General features: G+C 49.8%; 1 protein-coding gene across 1 annotated transcript in view; it reads right to left on the bottom strand.

Moving 5' to 3' along the window:
• Positions 1–8,699: 8,699 nt before the first annotated feature.
• Rasgef1c (RasGEF domain family, member 1C) overlaps positions 8,700–24,479 on the bottom strand; it is a 33,026-nt gene continuing 17,246 nt past the window's right edge. The window contains 5 exon segments of the mRNA XM_013507276.1: positions 8,700–8,813; positions 9,310–9,329; positions 9,332–9,384; positions 10,835–10,883; positions 15,738–15,911. Coding sequence (XP_013362730.1) covers positions 8,789–8,813; positions 9,310–9,329; positions 9,332–9,384; positions 10,835–10,883; positions 15,738–15,911 — 321 coding nt within the window. The 3' untranslated portion in view covers positions 8,700–8,788.

Raw genomic sequence — 24,479 nt, 5'->3', positions numbered from 1 at the left:
TCTTGAATGTCCCTCAAAGGCCATGTACTGTTGGGAGGGGTGGGACCTTCAAGAGGTGGGGCCTAGTGGGAGGATGTTAGGTTGCTGGAGGTGTGGCCTTGAAGGAACACCGAGACCCCAGCTCCTTGCTCTGTCTTTAATTTCTTGGCCGCCATGAGGTGAGTAGGTTTTCGTACCACACACTTCGGCCATGATATGCTGCGTGGGCACAGCTGAAAGCTGAACTAAACCTTCTCTTCTTAAAGGCAACTCATTTCAGGCATCTTAGCACAGTGCTGGAAGCCTTCAGAGGTGCCTTTCAGTCACAGCACATTTCCCAGGGCTTTTGAAAGACAGTTTTGCTGAGTGTAAGATTCTGGTTTGACAGGTGTTTTGCTTTGACTTGTTTTAGTTTCAGCACTTGCAGCATATCTTCCCCTGCTTTCTGTTCCCCTGTCTCTGATGAGAAGTCAGTTGTTAATCTTTTGGGGGGTTCTCTTGTCCATGATGTCATTTTTCCTTTTGCTGCTTTTAGTTTTTTGTTTTTTATTTTTGCATCAGGAATCGAACTCAGGACCTTGCACTTGCCAGGCAGGCACTTGTGCCACTGAGCTATATCCCTGGCCACCTTTTGCTGCTTTTAAACTTTTTTCTCTTTGGCTGTTAGCACTTCTGTGGTGTGTCTATGTGTGGATGCCTTTGAATCTACCCTAGTTGGAGTTTACTGAGTTGCTTACATGGGCAGATTAATATTTTCCATCAAATTTGGGAAGTTTTCAGTCATTGTGTAATTTGTTTTCCTGCTGCTTTCTCTCCTTTCCTTCTAATATGCCTGATGTGCATGCACTGGTGAGACTAAGATTTTTTTTTTCTTGAAAAAATTTTTTCTGCTCAGGATTAAATCCAGAGCCTCACACATGCTTAGCAACATTTCTACCACTAGCCAGGTGTGGTGGGTTATGCATGTAATCCTGGAACCCTAAGTGGCTGAGGCAGGAAGGTTGCAAGCTGAGCCCAGTCTGGGATCCTGTCTCAAAACAAAACATTTTCAAAAGGGCTGTAGATGAAACTCAGGACAAAGGCCCTGGGTTCACTCTCAAAACTACCATCAAAAACAGGATCTTTACCTCTGAGTTATATCCACAGCTCTTAATTTTTAAAAAAACAATTTAAGACAAGGTCTTGGTAAGTCACTTAGGCTGGCCTCAGACTTGGGATTCCCCTGCCTCAGGCTCCGCAGTAGCGGAGGTCACAGGTGTGTATCCACGTGGCTGGTTTCTTCATTCTCTTTTCTTTCTGTGCTTCAAATAGCATAATCTGTATTGATCTGTCTTAAGGTGCCGATTCTTTCTTCTGCTAGTTCAAGTCTGCGGTCAAGCCCTGTCTTAGTTACTTGTCTTGGTGCTAAGGGAGGAAAGGTTAACCTAGCTCATGGTCTGCAGAGGTTTCCGTCCATAATCAGCTGGCTCCAAGGCAGGATGGCTTGGCAGAGGGGTGTTGCAGAGAATAGTTGATGGTGCCCTCGAGGTAGCAAAAGCAACGAGGGACCTTGAGAGCGCCTTTCTGCCCCTTTTATATTGCACCTAGGCTGCAGGGAGTAGGGTGGTGCCACGCCAATCAGTGGACTGATTCAGTAATCGGTCCACGTGCATGCTTGCTCTGCTAATGGCTAGATGAGCTCTGCCTGTTTGCAGCAATGTCCTGGACCTAATTATGAGCCAGTTAAACCAGGTGCCTTTGCAAGCAAGTCTCTGAGGTTTGCTCGAGCCCAGGAAGGCTCCTGCGGCCTTTTTCTCCTCATGGCTCTGGCAGACCAGTTGGGTTACTGCTTAGCTTTAGTCTGATAAAGCTCCTAGCCTCCTGCTGATTGCTCACCACCAAGAGCACCACTGCTTTTGCAGTTGCCCTTAGACTGCCTGCACTGTTTCAGATAAAGTCAGTTCCTTTGAGGAGAGTGTAGGAGCTGTGTTTTCTTATATATATATATATAAAATTTAAGAACTTCCTAGTAGAATAGGTATCTTTTTTTTTTTTTAATTAATTTTTTTGGCACTCTTTTGACACACATAGTGATCACATTCACCCTAGGGAATTTGTGCCTGTACAGGATACATCTTTAGTCTCTTTTTTTTTTTTATTTTAAAGAGTAAAAGAAGGATAACAGTAGTGGGAGGGGGCTTACCAAATTACAGACAAAATGGTAGGAAATTATCAATGGTTATTGTTTTACATATTGTTATCTACAAGATAGTTTCTCAGGAAAACAAATAGACAAGTAATAGTGAGTTACAGGCAAAAGAGGTAGGAGATTATCAAGAGTTGTTGTACTATACTTTGGTATCTTCAAAGTGGCTTCTAAAGAAAATAAATAGAGCTACACATGAGTGACTGACTGAATAATCATTAAGTATTCTCAATGGTTGTTGTAGGAAACACATAATAATAAACATACATCCATTTACAAAATAACATAGGAACAATACAAACATTACAGAGTTATGGACAGATTAGTGGGAAAATATCAATGGCTGCTGTACTACATGGTGGTATCTTCAAAGTGGTTTCTCAGGAAGACAGAGATACACAAGAAGGATCTAATAAGTAGTTACAGCCTAAGGGTTGTCAAAAATAGCATATTACCTCCTCACCAGTGACTCCTGTCACTGAGGTGTGATGGCTGGAAGGAAGGCCAGGATTGGAAAGAAGGACGGAGAGACTTGCCCTGTGTCCAGCAACAGGCTGTTTTCTTGTTCCTCCATAGTCATGATTCCCCGGGGCTCCTCCATGGAGACGACAGTCTGTCCAGCGGGAGAAGGCAGAGTATGCCCTTCGTCTCTTTCCTTCTGCTTCCCCTCTTGCCCTAGGCAAAAGTCTCAAGGCTCTGCTCTGTGCAGGGTGCTGGGCACAGCAGCCTGCCTTCTCAGCAGAGCATTCAGCGGGCCTGTAGCCTGTGATCTCCCTTTCTTCCATCTCAGGGAAGTTTCACCGAGTGAGCTGGGGTGGCTGGGCCCCAGGGCCCGTGGATGGGGCCGGTTGGGGAAGGTGGCCCCAGCCTCTCAGGCGCACTCACTCGGGGTTCCCAGGGATTTTGCCTTTGCAGCACCTTCCTGGAGCTGGGCCCAGCCAGGGCGAGAGGTGCTCGGGATGTCACTCCTGTACAGGAGGCAGCCCTTGCCCTGGGAGCTGCGAGCTCTGGCATGGACCTTCCGTCACACTGAACTGAGGAGTGAGGAAGTGGCCATAATTCAGATGCCACCCTGCTCACCGCTTTGACATTTAGAAGATTTTTCTTGAATAGATTTTTCTTCAGTTGCTCTATGCTCTTGAGACAATTTCCAGAGACTTTTCTTTCTTTAATAATAGTTTTCACCACTTACCCTGGGTTTGTGGGGAGCTGGTCCTAGAGCTCCTCACACCGCCTTGCAGGAGGCCTGGAGTTCTGCTTCTGAGGGCTGGAGGGTCCCCAGGTGCTCCCCAGCCTCCTCCCTGTGTCCTGTCCCCAGCAGCCCTCTGCGACTGGGTTATGTTGTTTCGGAGGGAGATCAGATTTGAGGTAACCCATCCCTGTGTCCCTCATGTCCCTCTCCTCTGTCCTGCCCCTTACCTTGGGTCCAGATGACTGATTAACAGAGAGATGGGGGAAGGAGAGAGAGTGACACTGGAGGCCACTGTCCTCCCAGGAAGACTGTGCTGCCCGAGGTTGCTCCTTCTGAGGACTCACATCAGAGGCTTCCTGATGCTGAGGAGGACATGGACTTCAAACAGTGAACAGGCAAACACCATATATCCCTTGGAGAGCCAGGCAAGCACCGACCACTGAGCCATGCTCCCAGCCCCAGGACTCTGTAACTTTTTGCTGTAAAATGCTTCAAATGATTTATGAAATGGTCTGACACCCTTTTTGAAATTAAATTTTTATGAGTGTTACTCGAAAATAATTTATAGTGTTAAAATGCTATAACAAACGCTGACCCCTTATCTTGCCCTTTCTTTTTCCCTTCCTTCCTCCCTTCCTCCCTTCCTCCCTTCCTCCCTTCCTTCCTTTTTTTTTTTTTTTTTTTTGTGGTACTAGGGGTTGAATTGAGGGCCTTGTGCCAAACAGACAAGTGCTCTACCACTGAGGTACATCCCCAGCTCTTTTTTATTTTGAGACAGGATGTTGCTGTGTTGCCCACACTGGCCTCAAATTTATGATCCTCCAGCCTCAGCCTCCTGCATAGCTGGGTTTACCAGTGTGCGCCACCGTGCTTCCGTTTCTCCTGTCTCCAGGGGCTCTGTGGAGCTACAGATGATCACACTGCCACCGGCTCCACTCAGGCTCCTGGGACCGGTCCCTCCTGCTCCAGCCCACCCGGACGCTCTTGGGTACCATTCAGCCGGCCCCGGGAGCACCATCCTCATCCCTTGCGTTGGGTTCCGAGCTCGTGGGCCCTCATCTCTGTCAGGATTCATTCTGTCATTTTGGTGGCCTGTGTCTTGCTGCAGGAACATGGTCCCCATACGAGTGTCAGCAGGGATTTGTGGGGACTCCTGGACCGTGCCGGGGAGGGCAGCCTGGGCGTCCATCGTGGAGTCGTGGCACTGGGTGAGGTGAGCCCGCGAGTGCCCTCACTAGCTGTGAAGAGTCTGCGGGAGGGCCAGGCGGTTCTCCGCTAACGTAGTGGACTCCTACTTGTGAGCACAGGAGTTCTGACCTTTCGCCGTCAGACAGTGCTGCGTGAGCAGCCTTGTGCAGACCCTGCCTGAAGGTGGAAAGATTCTGGCGAGATCCCTCACAAGAGCTGAAACGCCGCCTCAATGTGCACGCAGCCGTGCTCTCGATGGGACTCCCCGGTATGGGTTGGCTGTTGCTGTCCCTCAGAGGAGGTGTGGTCCCCTGGTGGCAGTTTTGGCAGGATCTGTGGCACCTTTAGGGTGGGCACTGCTAGGAGGTCCTGAGGGCAGCCCCCGGGAGGAGCTCACAGGAGGGGCCTCGCCGCCGTGGCTTCCTGAAGGGGGCCCCTCACTCCGACACACACTTTTGTGGTTGTGACCCTCTCTCACGTGTTGAGCTGAGGTGAGGGGCCCTTACCAGAATGGAGCGGACGCAGGTGCCCAGCCGTGACCTGTGGAACCTGAGCTGAAGAAACCTCTTCTCTTTATAAATCAGCTGCTTCAGGTGTGGTGCACGGTGATGAAAAGCTGACGAACACACTGACAGACTCACTTCCACACGACTGTGTCTGTGTACACCCGGGTGTGCTCCAGTTCTGGGAGGAGTAGAGTAGCCTCTATGGTCTGACAAACACCCAACATTACTGAAATGTAAGCCCCAGTGATAGCATTAAGCAGTGGCCTTACAGGAGGTGACCGGGCCCCTTGGCACCGTTCTAGAGGAAGGGAGTGTGAGGATGCAGAAGGCAGGATGACCCTCGGCAGACAAACTGCTGGTGCCGTGATCCTGACTTTCCAACCTGTGGAACTGCTCTTATCAGTGACTACGGAATTTCTCTGTGGCAGCCAGAACACACTAACGGGGCCCCTCCCAGTGACTGCCAGGATAGTGGGCTGGAGCCATGAGTCCTGTGGGGCAGGGCTTTGAGGGACCCATGGATCTTCAGTGACAATCATCAGTTCTGGACTCCAGCCAGGACCAGGGCCCAGAGGCAAAACCTAGTGCCTCACCCACCCTGGCAGCTCCAAGAAGCAGCACTGGGTAAGAAGGTGAGACCGTGCCCTGCTCCCTCCCAGGGCTGTGGCCTGGCAGGTGGGCAGCTTCCAACCCCAAGCTGCGTGCAGGTGCGATGCGGGGTCTCAGGGACAGCAGTCTTGGGTGCAAGTTTGCTGCTGACCCCTGTCCCACCACTGCAGGCTATGCCATGTGGCGCCCTTTCCAGCGTCCCTTCTGGCTGGCCACAGGGCTTGGTTCCAGGATGGCAGGAAATCAAAGGCACCTCTTCAGGGAGGGATGAGTTCTGCATGTGGCTCACGATGTGACCCCAAGCAAGGGCTCCCAGGCTGCTCTGGGAGAAGGGCCACAGTGATCCCCACCTGGAGGGGAGCCCCTGGTGGTTCTCCTCAGGGTCGCATCTCTCCAGGTGAGCCAGGGAACCCTGAAGCTCTCAGGGCAGAGCGCAGGTCTGAGGACACTGGGATGGTCCTGAGACGCTGCCTGGGCCCCGGTCCTGTGCACTCCACAGGGCTGGGCCAGGAGTTTGTGAGCTGCCTTCTTTGCCCCTGCCCTCAGACCCTCCCCAGCAGAGGTGAGCCTACGCCTCACCTTGCCACCATCCTGACACCTCCTCTGAGCTAGGCTGCTGAGGGTCAGCAGGTGTGGATGAGGGGGCTGCTTCCAGAACGCCTTCAAGAAGACAGGCTCTTGTGTTGTATATCAGAACGTCCCCTAAAGCCCCATCAGTGAGGCTTTGGGGAGGTGACTGCATCGCAGAGGTGTGATATTCATGAGTGGATTGCTCTGTTGATGGGTTTGTAGCTGTATGTGGTGTTGGGAGATGAAGCCTGGCTGGAGGAGGTGGTCACTGGGGGCATGACCTGGGTCTATCTCCCTCCTTCTCCCTTGATCTCTCTGCTTCCTGCTGCCCTGCCATGGACTGTTTCCCCTCTGCCATTCTAGCCTGCCTTGGAGCCAGCAGACTCTGGACTGCAACCTCTGCAAACTGTGAGCAAAAATAAACCTGTCCTTTAACTTTGGGTGCTGGGTCTCAGTGAAGTGAAAATAACTAAGACACTGGTCCTGCACCTGAGGCTGCAGCTCTGTGTTGACAAGGTGGGGGAACAATATGCTAAGCATCAAGAAACAGTGTGCACAAGACTGCAGAAGTGGGAGACAGCACCGCGTTCCCTTTGCAGTGGGGTAGGAAGGCCAAGCCTTGTCGTCTGTGGATGCTGATCAGGTTTGAGCTGCCTCCTGTCCACCGCTGGGAGTTCCAGTCTCAGGAACATGTATTCTTCTCCAGCCTCTGTCTTCAAGTTTCCCCTGCCCGTTGAGGTGCTGATGAGAAGGAGTGAGCTGGGGCAGGGCTTCTGGGACAGGGGTGGGCACAGCTCTAGGGAGGCACGGGGGTTGCTGGCCTTGGTGAGATGAAAGGACCCTGCCCCTGGGTGAAGAGTCACACAAGGTGAGAGGAGGATATCTTGGCAGGAGTCCTTGCCCTTGCAGCCCAGGGTTCCAGGTTTCTTCCCTGGGATGCTCATGGTGCAGAGTGGAGCCAGGTGGTCAGGCTGAAGAGGGACACCAGCTCCTGTCACCGTCGCTGGGGCACCAAGGTTTCCTCTGGCCAGAACCAGGCCCTGGGCAGGCTCCATGGGTTCTGCACTGCTTGCCCTCGGGTGCAAAGTGTGGCTGGGAGGCAGGGACAGTCCTGCTGATGTCCAAGAGGCCAGGGGTAAGGGATGGTTAGGGTAGGAATGGGGGACTGAGGAGGAGGTTCTAGCCAGCCTCAAGGTCCCTACCACTCTTCAGGCTGGCCCCAAAGGCTCCACTGAAGCCTAGTTCCTGCCCTGCCACCAGCTCCTGGTACAGTCAGTTCAAGCCGAGGGTGTGGCCTTCCCATGCCTGTGCCAGCCTCCTGGCTGCTCTCTCCTTCTGGGACCTCACTGAGCTCCAGATTCACCAGGAGGAATTCCCCAAGTTGGGTGAGGCACTCATGGGTGCTGGTAGCCCCGGACCCCCCTGTCCCCTAAGGGGAACCAAGGCCGGGATAGCTGAGTCTAGCTCTGAGCTGACCACACCCTTTGGGGGCCTGACATGGGCAGGAGGCAGCCGGGGTGGGCAGTGTACCCCAATGCCCTGTCTTCCTCTCATGTCAACCTAGCAGGCCCTGATCAGGAGAGGTGCACATTGTCCTGCCTGGCTTCCTGGCTAGTGACCTCGTCACATGTCAGGTGGCACCTCAGCTGCTTCACCGGCCATCAGTGCATGAGGTATGGGAAGTGAGAGACTGGGTAGCCTGGGGGCAGCCTTGCAGGCTGTAAGGGCATAATCACCCCACTCAGAACAGGAGGTGCTTGTGCACCCAGTCACCAGAAGGTTCCTAAGCATGTGCTGTGCTCCAGGCACCAGTGCACACTGGCGCCCGTGGGTTGGACATGGCCACCTCACCCATCCTGCTCCTAAACCGTGGCTACAGCGTTCCCGGAGCACAGTTCAGAAACTGCCCTGCAGCTGGCTGAGGGTCAGAGACACAGTGTGAACGTGGACATTCAGGATGTGCGAATGCATGTTTATCCTGATGCTGAGGTTCACAGGGAGCTGGGTGGCAGGGTTGTAGCGCACACGTTATCCACCCCAGGACTCCAGCTGGTCCTGCTTCACAGCTGTCACCAGAGAGCTGTCCCAAAACCAGCAGGACCCAGAAAGGGCAGGGGCCCGGGCTGCGAAGCAAGCCCCTGGGAAGGACAGGTGAGGGCCCCTCAGGAGATGGCAGGGGCCGCTCTGAGCTGCTGCAGACTGATCGCTTGTCACACAGGATGCCTGCTGCAGTGCGGAGGCTCCTGAGCCCCTCGGGCTGGAGGGTGGGTGGCACTTCTGCGACACATGCCACTCAGTGAGATCGAGAGGCTGCAGTTGCCCAGGATGGACAGAATGACTGGCAGTGTGACCTCATGGTCCTGAAGGCAGGGTGTCCCAAGGCAAGTGCCACCCACATGCCTGGAGGTTCTGCCAAGTCTGTGGAGGCCAAGGTCCCACAAAAGGCTCCCTGTGGCCTGGAGCTGCCATGGTGAGGTGCTCCCTGTGCCTCGGCCCAGGCCCAGAGGCAGGGCTGCAGGAGCCGCTGCTGGCTCCACTTCTCCTTCCGCTCTGAGCTTCTCAAGTCTGCCCCAGAATAGAAGATCTGCAGATTCAAGCATGGGGACAGCGGTGAGAGCCCCTGGCTTCGGGTAGACTGCTTCCCACACGCCCACCACCCGCGCACAGGGGGCGGCAGGCAGGTGAGTACCTGCAAACCCTTTCGGCCCAGCCCTCAGCGCCCACTGCCGGGAACCATTTCCGACCTCCACTTGGCTGTGTTCGCATGGCAGACAGCAGGACGTGGCGGTGTGTCTCACTTCCTGGCACAGAAATACGGGCTGGAGCTCCTGGTCCTTGGCCACACATCTGGACTGGTCAGAGGCAGCTGCTGGCCACCAGGAGTCACAGGCTCTGCCCCTTTCCCTACTCTGCCCCGGAGTTCTGCACCAACCCCCACAGCCTTGACTTGACCCTGCCCTGCACTGGCCAAGCCAGGGAAGCTGAGAGTGGGAATCCAGGAAGCCCTCGGGCCCCACCCTGGCCCCAAGCAACCCCAGCTCCTGCCTCCTGCTTCCCACCCCACCTTGGCACAGACTCACCTTAGCGATTTCCACCTCTCTCTTTCTCTGTGTGGTTCTCTGGACTCTCACTCTCGTAAGAAGCCAAGAAAAGACCTACACAGATAGGAAGCGAAATTAAACAAGGTGGTTGACCACAGGGACCTGTTGTACACCTGACCTGGCCGGCTTCTTGTCTGTAGATTAACACAGAGTTGTGAGAAATGACACAGGGAGAGCTGGGACCTCTTACCCCACGTCCCCTGGTGGTAACCACCTGCAAATCTGTGGAGTAGGATAGACTTCATGGTGCTACTGAAGTGCTATGCACTCAGCAGAAGCTGGACTTCAGATTTTGAATTTTGATCTTCTCCTGCACTGGTGATATGTGTAAGATCCTCCCTCACAAAGCTGGTCAGCAGCAGCGAGCACGGGAAAGTGAGGCCCCAGCACTCAGCAAAGCGCCCCTCACATTGCCCTTCCTGCTAGTTTAACTCCTGGTCTGGTCTCCATTTCTACAGTTTCTCTCTCTCTCTCTCATTTGTGGTAAGGAATTGAACTTGGGGCTTTTGTACTGAACTATACCCGCAGCCTCCCTCCCTGCCTATCATCTATTTATATCACCTATCTATCTATCTGTTATCTATCTATCAATTATCTATTATCTATCTATCAATCATCTATGTATTGAGAAAGGGTCTCACTATATTTCTAAATTGCCCATGCTGGGTTCCAATTTGTGATCCTTCTGCCTCAGTCTCCCAGAGTGCTGGGATTACAGGCATGTGCCACCATGCCTGGCTTCTTTGATCATTTTAAGAATGTCTATGAAGGGATTCATAGTCACTTTGGGAGGTTGGTTTTTCACTCGGCTATGGAGATTGGCCCATGCTGTCAAATGCATCAGGGGCGGGTTCCTTCCTGTGTGGCACAGTATGTGGTGTGGATATAGCACAGCCTGTTTACCAGTTACCTCCTGAAGGATGTCTGGCTGTTTCTAATTTCTGGCTATGATGAGTAAAGTGGCTATAAATGTCAACAAAGAGGTTTTTCTGTTTTGTGAACATGACTATTCGTTTGTCTGGAATAAATAAAAGCCCAAGAGTGCAATCACTAGGTAGTATAATAGTTACACATTATACAATCTATGTCTAGGGCTATACCCATGCTTGCCAATACGATGGGATCACATCCCAGGAAACATTTCGTGGGGTCAAATCACTGCGCATCAGATGCACTCACCACACCTAGCCTCCTGACCATCAGGGACAGCCGCAGTGCACACTGGACCACAGCCCTGTGACAGGGCTGACAGGGCTGCGGCTCGGCACGGCTGCCCTCCACCAGGACACAGTGTCAGACCGTCGCCACAGGGAAAAGATCCACATCCACAGCGTGAGCTGCAGCTGCCAGGGAATGATGTTGTCACACCACTAAAGCTGACCAACCCTGAGTCCAAGCGTCGGAAGGTAGAGCAGTCTGCAGCCTGAAGGTTTTCTCCTGACTCCCCGCACACACAGGCCACCCCAGTTTCAGAATTTTACATTTTACACTTAGGCTTGTGAACCATTTTGAGTCCACATTTTTGTGTAGGATGGCAAAGTTATATTGGGTTTCTTTTTAGTGTATGGATGTCAAAAATATTCCAGTATTGCTTGTAGAAAGGCTTTCTTTCCTCAAATTAATTGTTTTTGCTTTTCTTTTTATACCAGGAATCAAACTCAGGACCTTGTGCCACTGAGCTACATCCCCAGCCCTGCATTTTTGTTAAAAGCCATTGGGCACATCTGTGTGGGTTTGTTTATGGGGTTTCTATTTTGTTCTGCCAATCCATGTACCACACTGTCTTGATATATGTATATATATTTTTTTGTGTGTGTGTCTGACCTTATGCTCACCAGGCAGGCACTGTGCTGCTGAGCTATATCCCCAGCACCACACTGTGTTGATTACTGAGGCTACAGAATGTCAGCTTTAGAATAGGGAGATTGATTTTTCTCATTTTGTCTTTTTTCAAAATTGTTTTAACTATTCCAGTTCCTTTGCCTTTCCCTATAGACTTTGGGAAAGTCTTGTGTGTATCTTGCAAAAGATCTTCCTGGGATTTTGACTGAAATTTTATTAACCCTACTGGAATTTGGGACGGAGAGTTGACATCTTTGCCATGTTGGGTCTTCTAACTCATGAGTGTCTTATCTCTTTATCTTTATTCAGATCTTTGACCTCAGTATTGAACAATTTTTAAATATACAAATCTTGTACATGTGTTGTAGGATCTGTACCTAAGATTTCATTTTACGAGTAAAATAAAGAAATTTCACCTTTTTGAGTGAAATGGCATTACACACACTTTTTTTTGGAGTAATGGATTGAACTGAAGGTCTCTGCACTGAACTATGTCTCCAGTTTTTGTTTTGTTTTTAAATTTTAAAACAGGGTCTTGCAAAATCACAAAGTTGACCAGGCCGGGCTCCAATTTGAGACCCTCCTGTCTCAGCCTCTCAGAGTGCTGGTATTACAGGCATAAACCACCAACCCTGGCTAAATAGCATCATATTTAAAAAATTTTGATATCCATGTATTTATTGTTAGAACATAGAAATACAGTTACTTGCTGTATGTTTATCTTTTATTCTATGACTCTGTTAAACTCATCTCTTAGTTCGAGAAGTTTTTTGTAGATTCCTTGGGAGTTTTTACCTCATCACCTGCGAACAGGGACAGTGTGAAATTTTTTCCTTTGTGATCTCTGGTGTTTCCTTTTCTTGCCTTATTGTATTAACTAGGTGCTGTATCACTACGGAAAACAAGAGTGAGAAAGACAGACATTCTCACCTTGCTATTCCTCACAGTAGGAAAGCACTTAGTCTTTCACATAAGGGTAAACTTGTGTTTGAGCTCCCAACTTCATGGTGATTTGTGCTAGCACCGATAGGAACCGTGTACAGGTGTCCCCCTTTATCTTTGGTTTTGCTTTCCATTGTTTCAGTTACCCCTGGTCAACCACAATCTGAAATGTCACATGGAAAAATTCCAGCAGTAAGCAATCCATGTGTTTTAGAATGTGTGCCATTGTGAGCAGCATGGTGAAGTCTGGGGCACCCCCGGGGATGTGAGCGTCCCTTTGTCCAGTGTGTCCACGCCGTTGGCACTGCCAGCCTGTGGGTCGCTTAGCAGCCCTGCTGGTTATCAGATCCATGTCACACAATCACAGGCCCGTGTCCTGTATAATGAGGAACTCTTACTTAATAATGATCCTAAATGGCAGGAAAGGGGATGGTGTGATTTGTATTCTTACCATGATACTGTAGGGAAAGAAAACAGTCCCATGCTGAAGTTGCTAAGCTCTACGGTAGGAACAAATATTCTATCTGAAACTGTGAGGAAGGAGAAAAGACAACTGCACATTCAAACTGCAAACAGTACGACCACAGTTAGGAAGGAAGAGGCACTGCAGCTGTGTGTGCAGGAAAAGCAGGGCCCGGTGCTTTCTGCGGTCCCTGCCTCTGCGGGGGTCCCGGCACATGTGCCTGTGGCCGAGGGGCTGCTGTGCGCTTCCTGCCAAGCTTTGCCCGCCCAGCTCAGCAACTGTCCCCCGGCCTGGGACTGGCTCCTCTCACTGCCCCAGGACAGACGCAGCAGGTGGGCTGCCCGATTGCAGCCCCAGGTGGGCAGCTGGCTGGTTTATCTGATCATCTGCTGTTTGAGGACGGTGGTACAGTTATGGGTTAAGCCCTCTCCAGAAAGTTCCTGGCTCCAAATATGAAAAGCAAAAGGACAAAGTTGAAAGTATCCCAAGGCAAAGTCATGAAGAAATCCTTTTCCCTAATTTTTTGGGGTGCAGCAAGTGCTCCCCCGGTGGCGTGCACTGCACTGCATGCTGAGGAGCCGGGAGCCCCATCGGCTGGGTGGGGGCCTCCCCTGGTGAACACAGCCAAGCACTGGCCCCTGGCCACTCAGAGCCGTCACCACCTGACAGTTTGTGGCTCCAGAATGTTCTCTTTCTCAAAGCGGGGTTCCAGGGTCTGTAGGGAGCCAGTAAAGCTGGAAATTGATCACAGGTGCAGGGCTGAGGCAAGGCAGATCTGAGAATAAAGAGCTCCTGTGGCAATCTAAGCAATTGGTTGTTAGGCAACAGGGATGTTACGTGATATCGAACTACCAAATTATGTAAATAAAAGCGCAGTCCCTTTCCTCCCATCTGGAGAGAGGGTTCCACCTGACCTCAGCGTGTGTCTCCTATCTATTTCTTCATCCTCTCACTGTCCTTTTCCCTGGGGAGCTAAGAGCTGCATGGGACGAGGCATATTGACGCCTGAACATAGGACCCAGGTAAGAAGAAGCAGTAGGTGAGGGGACACCTCTCACTGTGCACACAATGGGTGAGAAATGCACTGGGAGCGTCAATATTCATCTCAGAGGTGTATTGATACTGATATCATCAGGCATAAAACTTGGGGCGAAGAGAAACAGGTTCACTAGGACCGGCGAGATAAACGAGCTCGTGAGACATAAAGGGAGAGAGGTGTATTGACTCTATCAGGTGTTAAACACGGGGCAAGCAGAGTCTCGAGAACCACAGATGTATATGGAATTGTTGGTTGCATGCTTGATTCCTGTATTTACTTTTGTTGTGTGGATTTTGATTAGAGGAGGTCTTACAACCACAAAGGATTTGGCTTGGAGCAGGAAAAGGATGGCGGGGCACAGCAACCCGGACAGAGCTCTAGCTTTGCTGACTTAGATAAGGAAGGAGCGGTGTGGGGCAGAAAGGAGCCTTCCTCACGGGAGGCGTGTTTGGTGTGAATTCCATTTTATAACCCTGATAACCTTTACTGAGCCACAGGTGACCATCCTGCTTTTTGATGCTGAGAAATTTTGCTGAGTCACAAGTTGGAACTTCCACCCCTCAGGGAGTGGAGCTGTTTTCTCTCCCTTGCGATTGGTGCTGACAGAAGCCAGATGGGAGGGGGAGTCCACCGAAGGTTTTCAACATATCTACCCTGCTGCTGAAGCTCAAGTTCCCAGTAATTGGGGACAAGTTATATGTCTTCATGAAGCCATAACCTTTAAGACCTTCAAAGAATTAAAACAAACTACCACTACCTATAGTCCTACAGCCCCTTTTACCTTAGGTTTAATAGAATTTATAGGACAACAGATTATGGCCCCAAATGATTGGAAAGGAATAACTAAAGCAAGTTTAGGTCCAGGGGGTTGTTTATTATAGAAGGGATTTTTTTATTTTTTATTTTTTTTTATGGATTTGTGCTCGGATCAGGCTGCCTGCGCAGCTGGCTCAGCACAGCACAGTACCGCGGGAGCGGGGAGTGCGGCCGAGAGCAGAGAGGGTCCCATGCTCTGGTCCTAGGCAGACTGAACCAGGGTGCCCCAGTTGCCTCCACACCTGTGCACCCTATCCAACCATGACCACTAATGTGCACCACCAGTCAGGAGCCAGAGAGCCCAGGGCCGGGAAGGCAGGACACAACCCCAGCGCACCCGAGCCGCCACGGCTCTCCCTGCCACCTCATGCACACTTCTGCACTGCAAGTTTCCACGTTGGTGGCCACGGCTGCAGGCTCTGAGCAGAAGCCAGGGCAGCATGCCCTGCTGCATCTGCGGGGGTGGGGTGGGGTGGGGATTGCTGCCCTATCCTGGGCCCCTGGCCAAGTGGCTATGTTTGGACCCCCAGTAACTGCAGGGCCTCTAGCAGCCAGAGAGGGAGCCACAACAGCCCAAATCAGGGGGGGAAAGTGGTGGCTGTGACTGCAGAGGCAGTGACTGTCACGTCCCCTGGGGATGGGCGAGGGTGATAGAGGCCATCCCCAGCAGTGAGGGGGGCACCGACGCCCTCCTGCTCACTGCCACTGAAGTGCTGGTGCAAAGGGTGAGGCTGAGGGGAAACAGTTCTCCCCTGATGGCAATGAGCTACCGCTAGCAGGGCAGCTCAGGCAATGGGGCGGGAGCCACAGCCGGAGAAGGGAGTGGTGAGCAGCACTCCAGGTGCCTGAATACAAAATAAAGGATACAGGGTTTTTTTTTCCTGTACTCAAGACTGACAATGGCCCAGCATACACAGTGCTGCTTTCCAAATGTTTTGAAAAACTTTTTATATTTCCCTTACCACGGAAATTAGTTATAACCCTCCAGGTCAAGGAATTATAGAATGTACTCACTGTACACCCAAAATTCAATTACAAAAACAAAAGGGGAAATCTTTCCCTACAAAATTCACCTCTCATAATAGACTTCACTGGGCAGTATATATTACTGACTTTTAAAATCCTACTAGGGATGGGACTATAGCAACAGAAAGACAACTCAATCAGGTAAAACAAGGCCCAGCATGGAGTGCATATCCATGTGTGTGAGCCTCAGTCCCTCCCTCTGGAGATGTAAGGGATGGGGACACCGTGGTAATCCCTCCTGAAAGCTGCACTCTACTCCAGGGTCCCCCATTAGTCTGTCCAGGGGCCAATGGTCCTGCTTTGGGAACGCTCCTGGCCTAATTTGGCACAGTCCCCCGCAAGGCCCTCAGGCCCTGCCTCAAAGTGGATATGTCCATTGGGCAGGCGGTTGGCACAGCCCTCATTCAGGAAGCAGATGTCTTTGATGAGCAGGCTGAAGAAGGGAATGACAATCTAGAGGAAAGACAAGGCAGGTCGTCCCTCAGCTTGGCTCTCACAGGGCTGACTCAAGGGTGGGAGGCAGCCTGGCAGCAGATACCTGTCCACCGCAAGACGCAGAGGGCAGGGGAACCTGGGCAAGCCTGGCTGGCCTTGGGGCTTCATGACTTAGAAGCCTGTGTCAGTCCACTTCCCAACACAGTGAAAAAATCTGAGAGAAGCAAAGTAAGTGATTATTAGGCTCATGGTTTCGGTCCACGGACTGCTGGCCCATGCTCTCGGCCTGTGGTGAGGCAGAGCATCACAGTGGGAAGCATGTGGTGCAGCCAGGTGCTCGCCTCATGGCGGTTGGAAAGGAGGAGAGAGGAGGGTCAGGGAGAGGGAGATCCCAATATCCCCTTCCAGAGCTCCTTCCGGGGGCTTGAAAATGACAGAATAGTGGTCAGCAGCAAAGCACAGTGTCTTTGGGACTCAGAATCCAGACAACTGGAAAATAACAACTTGGTGAAGAGAAAAAAAAAGAAGTAAATTTCTGGATTAGGGAAGGAATTGACAGGAAAACTAGAAACTGCAGAGAAGCTGTGAAATGGAACACAATGCAGAGAAAAGAAGGAAGTACTCTGAAGCTCACCCCAGCTCCCAGGGAGGGAAGCCTGACTCTACTAACACAAGGTAAACACCCAGGCTCAGGAGCTCCAGGGAGAAACACTGGACTGGACTAGACCAGCAGGCCCAAGAAAAGCCCATGGCTATTGTAAGCTGAAAAAAAAAAAAAAAGTGTGGAGTATTACTCTGAACATGATCCTTCTGCACAGCAGGCCACAGTTCGGGAAGAAATCCAGTAGAGTGCTCACTACATCGCCAGAAAGCATTCAGTCAGGAGCCGCTTGGGAAGGGGGTGACTTGTTTAAGATTAAGCCGCAGAACAACGAAACAACTTTACTTCAGGCTTCTCAGTGTTACTCTCCCACAGTGCCTAGGTGAGAGGCAGCCTCGGGACAGTTGTGGAGAGGGTGTGGGCTAGACATAGACCCCCTGAGAAGTTTGAACTCAGGCTGGGAAGGACACAGGGCCCACCCTTGTGATGAGAAACCAGGCCTGGCATGTGCGCCTTCAGGGGCAGCTGAGTCTGAAAGTACTGGCGTTAAGTCCAGTGGTCTGATTGAACCCCTGCTGACGTCCAGCACACATCAGTGGTCTGATTGGTTTTCCCATCTACTAACATGGACAAGGACATACCGTGGCTCAGAAAGTTGCCACAGCCTGGGGTGAGTGGACAGTGGGGCTCTGGAGCAGGGGGACACTTCATAAACATACAGGTAGTAAAGCTAGGTGGAGAAAACCATGACTTCCTGAGTTCCAAGACTCTGGATCTTGGAAAGAAACCTCTCATTCAAAAATACAGAAAATTCAAATTTCTCCCTTTTTTTGCTTCATTGGTTTCTTCCCCTTTTTTTTGACAGTAGAAAAGGTGAAAACATAAATAAGGCTTTAATTTGGCAAAATAGAATACAATGCCTTCTGTTATCCTCAACTGAACAGTTCCCCAATTACTTCACTCCAAACCTGGTAGTGTCATTTCTCCTTTGTGAGCTGTTTGTTTGCAGCCTGAAGCAACTACTACAACTGTGCTACAGTCTGATTTAGACTTACAGACATCATCTCCTTCTCAGAGGACTCCATTTCTGGGGAAACATCACTATTCTCAGTAACAGTAGTATCTCCAGCAGCTTGTACTGTTTTTGACTGGATAAGATCCAGTGACTGTTGAACCATAAGCAAATCACCTGCTACCTTCTGTCTTTCACTTTGTTCAGTTTTAAGTGTGAGTTTCATTTAACTGTGTCTTCAACTCCCTGACTCCGGTAACACAGGTAGATCGTTCAGTTTCTGCCTTCTCTAGTTCCCTTCCCAAACGTTGTCGTTCTCTTCTCAGATTTTCGATGTCTTTATTTTCTCTTCTTAACTGCTCTAACGCTTGCTCTGAAGATGGAACTGGCAGCAGCTCCTTGTCTTTTGTGATTCATCAACCTGAACTTTCCCTTTATTTTCCTCTTCCTCCACACTTTTCTGCAGCTTCTGTAAAATTCTTCCTGTTTTTTTTGTTTTTAATTCTCATTTTTCTTATTTGTTCTTTCCTGTCACCTTTATCTAATTTTACTATTTTTCAAGCTTCTTAATGAGATCCTTTATCTCACTTTTCTCTCCTCCTTTCCATTTTTCATTGCTTAATTTTTCAATTTTTGTCTTTCACCCTCCTATTTCCTGTCTTCTCTATCTTTACTAGGATCAATGGCAAAAAACCCACAGAAATTATATAATTTTATATATAGATATAAAACAATGTTCTCTTTAATAGGGTCATAGAAGAAATCAATAATTAGTTCCTAGAACCAAACAATAAAGTCAGTACTACCCAGCTGCAACTCAGAGATAATTTGACTCAGCTCTGTCTGTCAGTGGCACAATGGCCTACAAGCATATCCTGTTTTGCTAGCCTATTTCAAGGACTATCTTCCTGAGACACGCTAGCCCTGTGAAGGACATGCTTAATCTTACCCACTTGCTTGGACCCTAACTTTCCCCAGTTCTTCCTGCTTCACCATGAATGGCCCCCTCTAACTAAATCTGCCCCAGATACATCTGCCTGACAACATGTGACTGAATATACGCAACCAATTATAGAATAACCTGTTATCAACTTTGTACTTCCTGCTTAGAACATGTATATAAATTGCTATTTTACTCTAAGCTGGGGCTGGTGATCTGGACCTGGTTCCCACCAGCCCACTGGTGTAATAAAAGTTGCCTTCCAACTCCTTGGTGCAGAGTGTTTTCCATCCAGTTTGCTATAGATTCTGCAACATTCTTGGTGCATTGGCTGGGAAAACAGTGTGCTGGCCATTTGGGTCCCCAGTGGAGGCCTGTGGGCCACAGCAGTGATTTGCCCTCCAACCTGTGGTAAGAAGGCACGCCCTCTGGTTCCTTTCAGAGTCTTCTTGGTGGTCCTGGATTGGGAGCCCCTGCACAACAGTAGAGATCTCATTGGACCAATGGAAGGAGAAGGAACACAACCAGTTCGGGCCCTCTGACGAGGAAGGATTGCCCTGGGACATCCCTCAGTTTGTCAGTTTCCATTCCCTGTGTGCGATGAAGGAGGATTTGATCACTCCTTGCCTGTGTTAGTCAGAACAGTCACTTTCAGTTAGACTTTGCCCGTGGGATTAGGGGCTGGAATTCATTAACCTCTGTGTACCTGTGTGTGAGTGTGTGCACTGATTGTGAATGGATGACATGATGACATAAGCAATAGGTCATTTTGTCTGTGTTCCACAGTGAAGCCCCACCCCCTCATGGGGGCTCAAAGCTATGGAGCTTCATTGGGCCCTAACCTGTGGTTCCATGGATGTGTCTAATGGCAAGATCTCTTTGGAGTCTTGACAAGGACAAAATGGAGAATCTACAAATGCTTCTCCTTAGTCTGGACAGTCCCAACATTGGAGAGAGCTAGGCAGGTGCCTAAGTGGTCTCTTATTTGTAAGGGGTACCCCTTGTTTGCTGTGACACTGTTCAAGGGCTCACACACTAGAGGGAGTCAGAGTGGGTGCAAGCCAGAGTAAAATTAGCTCCCCTTGAATGTATGCCGAAAATTTTCAGGAAAGGATTTTCAGACAACTGCAGCACGAAAATGCAACCTCAATGGCTCTTACTTTCTGTGAGGCTCAGTGGCCACACCTGGGTCCTGACCGACCACTGGAGGGGACTCTAGATGTGGAAGTTGTTAGCCAAGTTTGGGAGAAAATAACAAACTCAAAACCAAATGACCATCCGATCAAGTCCCTTATATGGAGTCCTGGCTTGGACTATGTCAGAGCCTTCTACTTTGGCTTCATGCCTGTGCTTGTGAAGAAAAAGGAACTCTCCTGGTGGCCAAAGCCCATCAACCAGGTCACAAGTCCCCTATGGAGATGACTCCACAGACTGAACAGATTTATCCCATCCTACCTGATGACCCTGATGAGGACTTTCCTCCCCCACATGCGAGTGACCACCAAAGCCTGCCAAAGCCACCGCCACCACTGCCTCCAGAGGCAGCTCCCAGCCAGCCACCAGCCAGTCCCCCAGGTTCCACTGCCCCATCTCCGCTGACTACACCATTCCCGAGGCTGCCTAGTCCCCAAGAGCCTCCTGAAGAAAACCCCACACAGCCACTGACTTGCACATCTCCAGATGCCTCTCCAAGGACATCCTGGCGGTCCAGGGGGACCGGATCAACAACCTGCTCTGCACCACCAGCCTTTCAGCTCCACTGGTCTCCTCAACTGGAAGCATCACACTCCTTTTTACTGGGAAAAGCCCCAAGCCATGATCAATCTCCTAACTTTGATCTTTTGGACACATCAGCCTACTTGGGACAATTACCAACAGATTCAGCACTGAAGACCATGCCCATATTTTTGAGGGAGGATGAGCCTGGCTAAGGGCTAGAATTCCAGACGCTGTGTTGACCCTGTTGGCTGGGTAAACATCGTCTTCCCTCTCACCTGTCTAAATTGGGATTTCAATACTGCACAAGGCCTTGACACTCTAGGACAATATCACAAGGCTCTTCTGGCAGGAATAAAGGAGGGAGGGAAGAAACCTATTAACATATCCACAATTGCTGAAGTTATCCAAGAACCTAATGAAAGATCTGCTAAATTTTATGAGAGACTACATGAAGCATTCCAAACTTATTCTCCATTTGACCCTGAGGCCCCCCAAAATCAGCAGATGATGAATTCAGTCTTTGTGACAAAGTGTGCCTCTGACGTCTGCGAAAAGATTTAAAAAGTAGATGGGTTTGCTGGCATGAATGCCACCTAGTTGCTTCAGATAGCCCAGAAGGTTTTTACAAACTGAGAGAGAGAAAAAAAGAAAGAACATAATTGTGAGGCAGACCACAGGGCCCACCTTTTGGCTGTGATCATGGGAAAGCCACTTCTAGAGAAACTCCAGAAAAATGAACCCCACTACCAGGGCCAAGAAAACAACAAGGTCTCACAGGGTCCTCAATTCAAAACAGGTGGTTGTCCCTACACCTTGGCTCCAAACCAGTGTGCCTGATGTAAGCAACTGGGGCATTGGAAAGACAAATGCCCCCTCTGCATGGAAGATAAAAAGGTTCCTAAAGAACCAAGCCTGCCGTAGCCTGAGCCCCTACTTTCGCTTTTGAACAGTGATGAATAGGAAAGACCAGGCTCCATAAGACTGGCCCCTGGGGGACCATGGTCATTGCTCAAATCAGGGGAAGACCAGTGACTTTTATGGTGGACAGTGGGGCCAAACACTGTTCTAACTCAGCTGGTTGGCCTGGAAGATTCAAGTAGTTGGTGCCACTGGGACTCCAATGAGAAAAAGTTCTGCCAGAGCAGATCCTGTGATTGGTGGATATTTTGTCAAACATGAATTCCTGTACATCCCTGAATGTCTTATTCCTGTCTTGGGAAAAGACCTCCTCTCAAAGCTGGGGGCAACCACTTTCTTTGCCCCAAACCAGCCAGCATATCTTGTGTTTAAGTCCACTGCCCCAGACTTGATATTGACTCTGACTGTAGTCCAAGAAGAAAAATGGTGACTATATCAATCATAAATGCCTGAATACTGTAACCCTGAGGGTTTAAGATCATGTGTCCAGATGTATGGGTGGAAGACTCACCACTGGGCTAACCACCAACCATTCCCCTTTGGTAACTGAACTCACACTGGGCACTACTCCTGTTGCTGTCAGACAATATCCAGTGTCACAGAGGCCCACACTGGAATCCTACCCCACATCTCCAGGCTGAGTTAAGCTGGAATCTTGACAGACTGTTAGTTAGAAACTGAATGGAGACTTTCATCTGGTATAAAACCTTTGTACCTGCATCCAATAGCTTTGGACCCATACATCCACCTCGTTTTGCTCCCTCCCAACACTGCCTAGTTCACTTGCTTAGATCTGAAAGATGCTTTCTTTTGCCTGGAGTGGCTCCTATCAGCCAACTTCCTTTTGCTTTTGAATGGGAGGACCCTGACACAGGGTGAAAGGGACAACTCACAAGGACTTGCCTTGCTCAAGGCTTTAAGAATTCTCCCACACTGTTCAGGGAAGCTTTGGCTGCTGATTATGCCAAGTTTCCCCTTGGGAAGTTCAACTGCACACTTCTTCAATACACTAATGACATTCTGATAGGAAGCCCCACCAATCAGGGCTGCTGGGAGGGAACCCAGGCCCTCCTCCACCACTTGAATGATACTGGGTACAAAGTCTTCTGGGAAAAGGCTCAGATCTATAAGCAAAAGGTTAGATACTTAGTGTTTGATTTAGAGAAGGGGCTCCAAAACCTATGCCAGAAAGAAAGGAAGTCATTTGCTCCATTCCACAGCCTGAGTGCAAAAGGGAGCTTAGAGGGTTCTTAGAGGCAGCTGGTTTCTGCTGGATCTGGATACCTGGGTATGCCAAAAAGGCAAAACCTCTTTATTACATGTTAAAGAAACCCATGACCAAAAGAGAGATAATCAGAGGGACTTCACAGGAAACTAAGGCATTCAAACAAATTAAAAGCACTCTGGCCTCGGCTCCAGCTTTAGGAATTTCAGATGTGACTCACCGCTTCAACCCGTTTGTCAACAAAAGACAACATGTTGCCTCAGGGGTCTTAACTCAAATGGGGGGCTCTGGGAGAGACCAGTCACCTATTTGCCCAAGCCTCTGAACACAGTGTCAGAAGCATGGCCTCCTTATGTGCGGGTGCTTGCTGCTACAGCTCTCCTGATCAAGGAAGCAGACAATTGACTCTGGGACAAACCTGGCTGTCCAGGTGCCACACACTGTTCCTGAGCTCCTCAATAGTCGGGGATACTGTCGTCTCTCACAGCCACATCACTCGGTACCAAGGACTGCTCGTCAGAAATCCCCCACTCACATTCTGGTCAAAGCTTTAAATCCAGCCACCTATTTCCCAGAGTTCAGACAGCAAGACCATGACTGCCTTCTGCTGATTGATGAGCTGTCTGCCAGCCTTCCTGACTGCAGGTGGAGCCCTTGACTGATGCTGAGTACACTCTGTTCACAGATGGAAGTAGCTCAGTCAGAAATGGGAAATGTCAGTTGTCACCATCAAAGAGGTTCTCCTAGCTGGGCCTCTTCCCCAGAGTTGACCAGCTCAATGGGCTGAACTGTGGGCTCTACTACAAGCCCTCAACTGAGCCAAAGACCAAAAGGTGAATATTTACACAGATTCCAGATATGCTTTCACTGCAATTCACGTCCATGGGATGCTATACAAGGAGCGTGTCCTTTTGACAGCTGAAGAAAAGCAACCAAAAATAGAGATGAAATCTTACAACTTTTGGTGGTTGTATGGAAACCCACAAAGGTGGCAGTCATCCACTGCAAAGGACACCAAAAGGTAAAAGACACCATCACACTTGGGGACCAAAAACCAGATGAAGCCACAAAAAATGGCTGCCAAGGGCTCTACCTGGGAAGATAATGACTTTGTCCAAAACTTAGAAGCTCTACATGAAATACCTCCAAAAACTGTCCTCGGTCTTCAGCAGGGACTTCTCCACTATACTCAAGAGGAAATAAAAGGGGCACAACACAAAGGGGCTCATATAGACCCAAACAGTGCCTGGGTCCTGCCGGATGACCAAATGATCATCCCAAAGGAGTTAGCTTACACCTGGGTGAAATGCCACCATGACATCACCCATGGAGCAAAGACTGCTATGGCTCAGCTCCTGAGCTGTCATTATCATATCCCCAAATTAACAGCAATCTGTGCAGCCATCAGCCAGAGGTGCCAAACTTACAAAGACTGAGGCCTCAGCAGGCCCTCGACCTCCACCTGGAATCCAACATGTAGGACTCCCTTGATTGAGGACCTTCAAGTAGATCTCACTGAAATTAAACCATGCTATGGCTACAAATATTTGCTGGTCCTTGTCTGTACTTATTCTGGGTGGCCAGAGGCTTTCCCTCCCAGAACCGAAAAGGCTCCTGAAGTATGCAGAGTATTGTTAAGAGAAATCATCCCCCCCAGGTATGGGCTGCCCCTGGCCATAAGCAGTGACAACAGACTGTCATTTGTGGCAGAAATGACCCAAAAATTAGCTAAAGAATTAAAGATTAAATGGACTCTTTATACTGCCTATAGGCCCCTGAGTTATGGCAACATTGAACAGATGAACAGAACTCTGAAATCAATATTATGTGGCCAGGGAAATAGCTCTTTGGCACAAAGCACCTGCCTGGCAAGTGCAAGGCCCTGAGTTAGATTCCCAGTACAAAAAAAAAAAAGAATAATGAAATCAATATTAACTAAGTAGTATCAAGAAACTCAGACACCTTGGGTGGACTTGCTCCCAATGGCCCTCCTGAAAGTCAGAACATCACTGGGATCTACTGGGTCCACCCCTTTTGAAGTCTTATTCAGAAGGCCCCTGCCCTTAACAAAGGGCCTCCAGGGAGACTTGCACCAGTTGGGAAACATCTCCCTACAGGAATAACTTGTTCAATTAGGAAAAACTTTCTCCCAGATACATAAACACATAGCA

The sequence above is a fragment of the Chinchilla lanigera genome, unplaced genomic scaffold (assembly GCF_000276665.1).
Source record: "Chinchilla lanigera isolate Chin_1 unplaced genomic scaffold, ChiLan1.0 scaffold00007, whole genome shotgun sequence".
Classification (NCBI taxonomy): Eukaryota; Metazoa; Chordata; class Mammalia; order Rodentia; family Chinchillidae; genus Chinchilla; species Chinchilla lanigera.
This window is presented reverse-complemented; position numbering and strand designations above follow the sequence as displayed.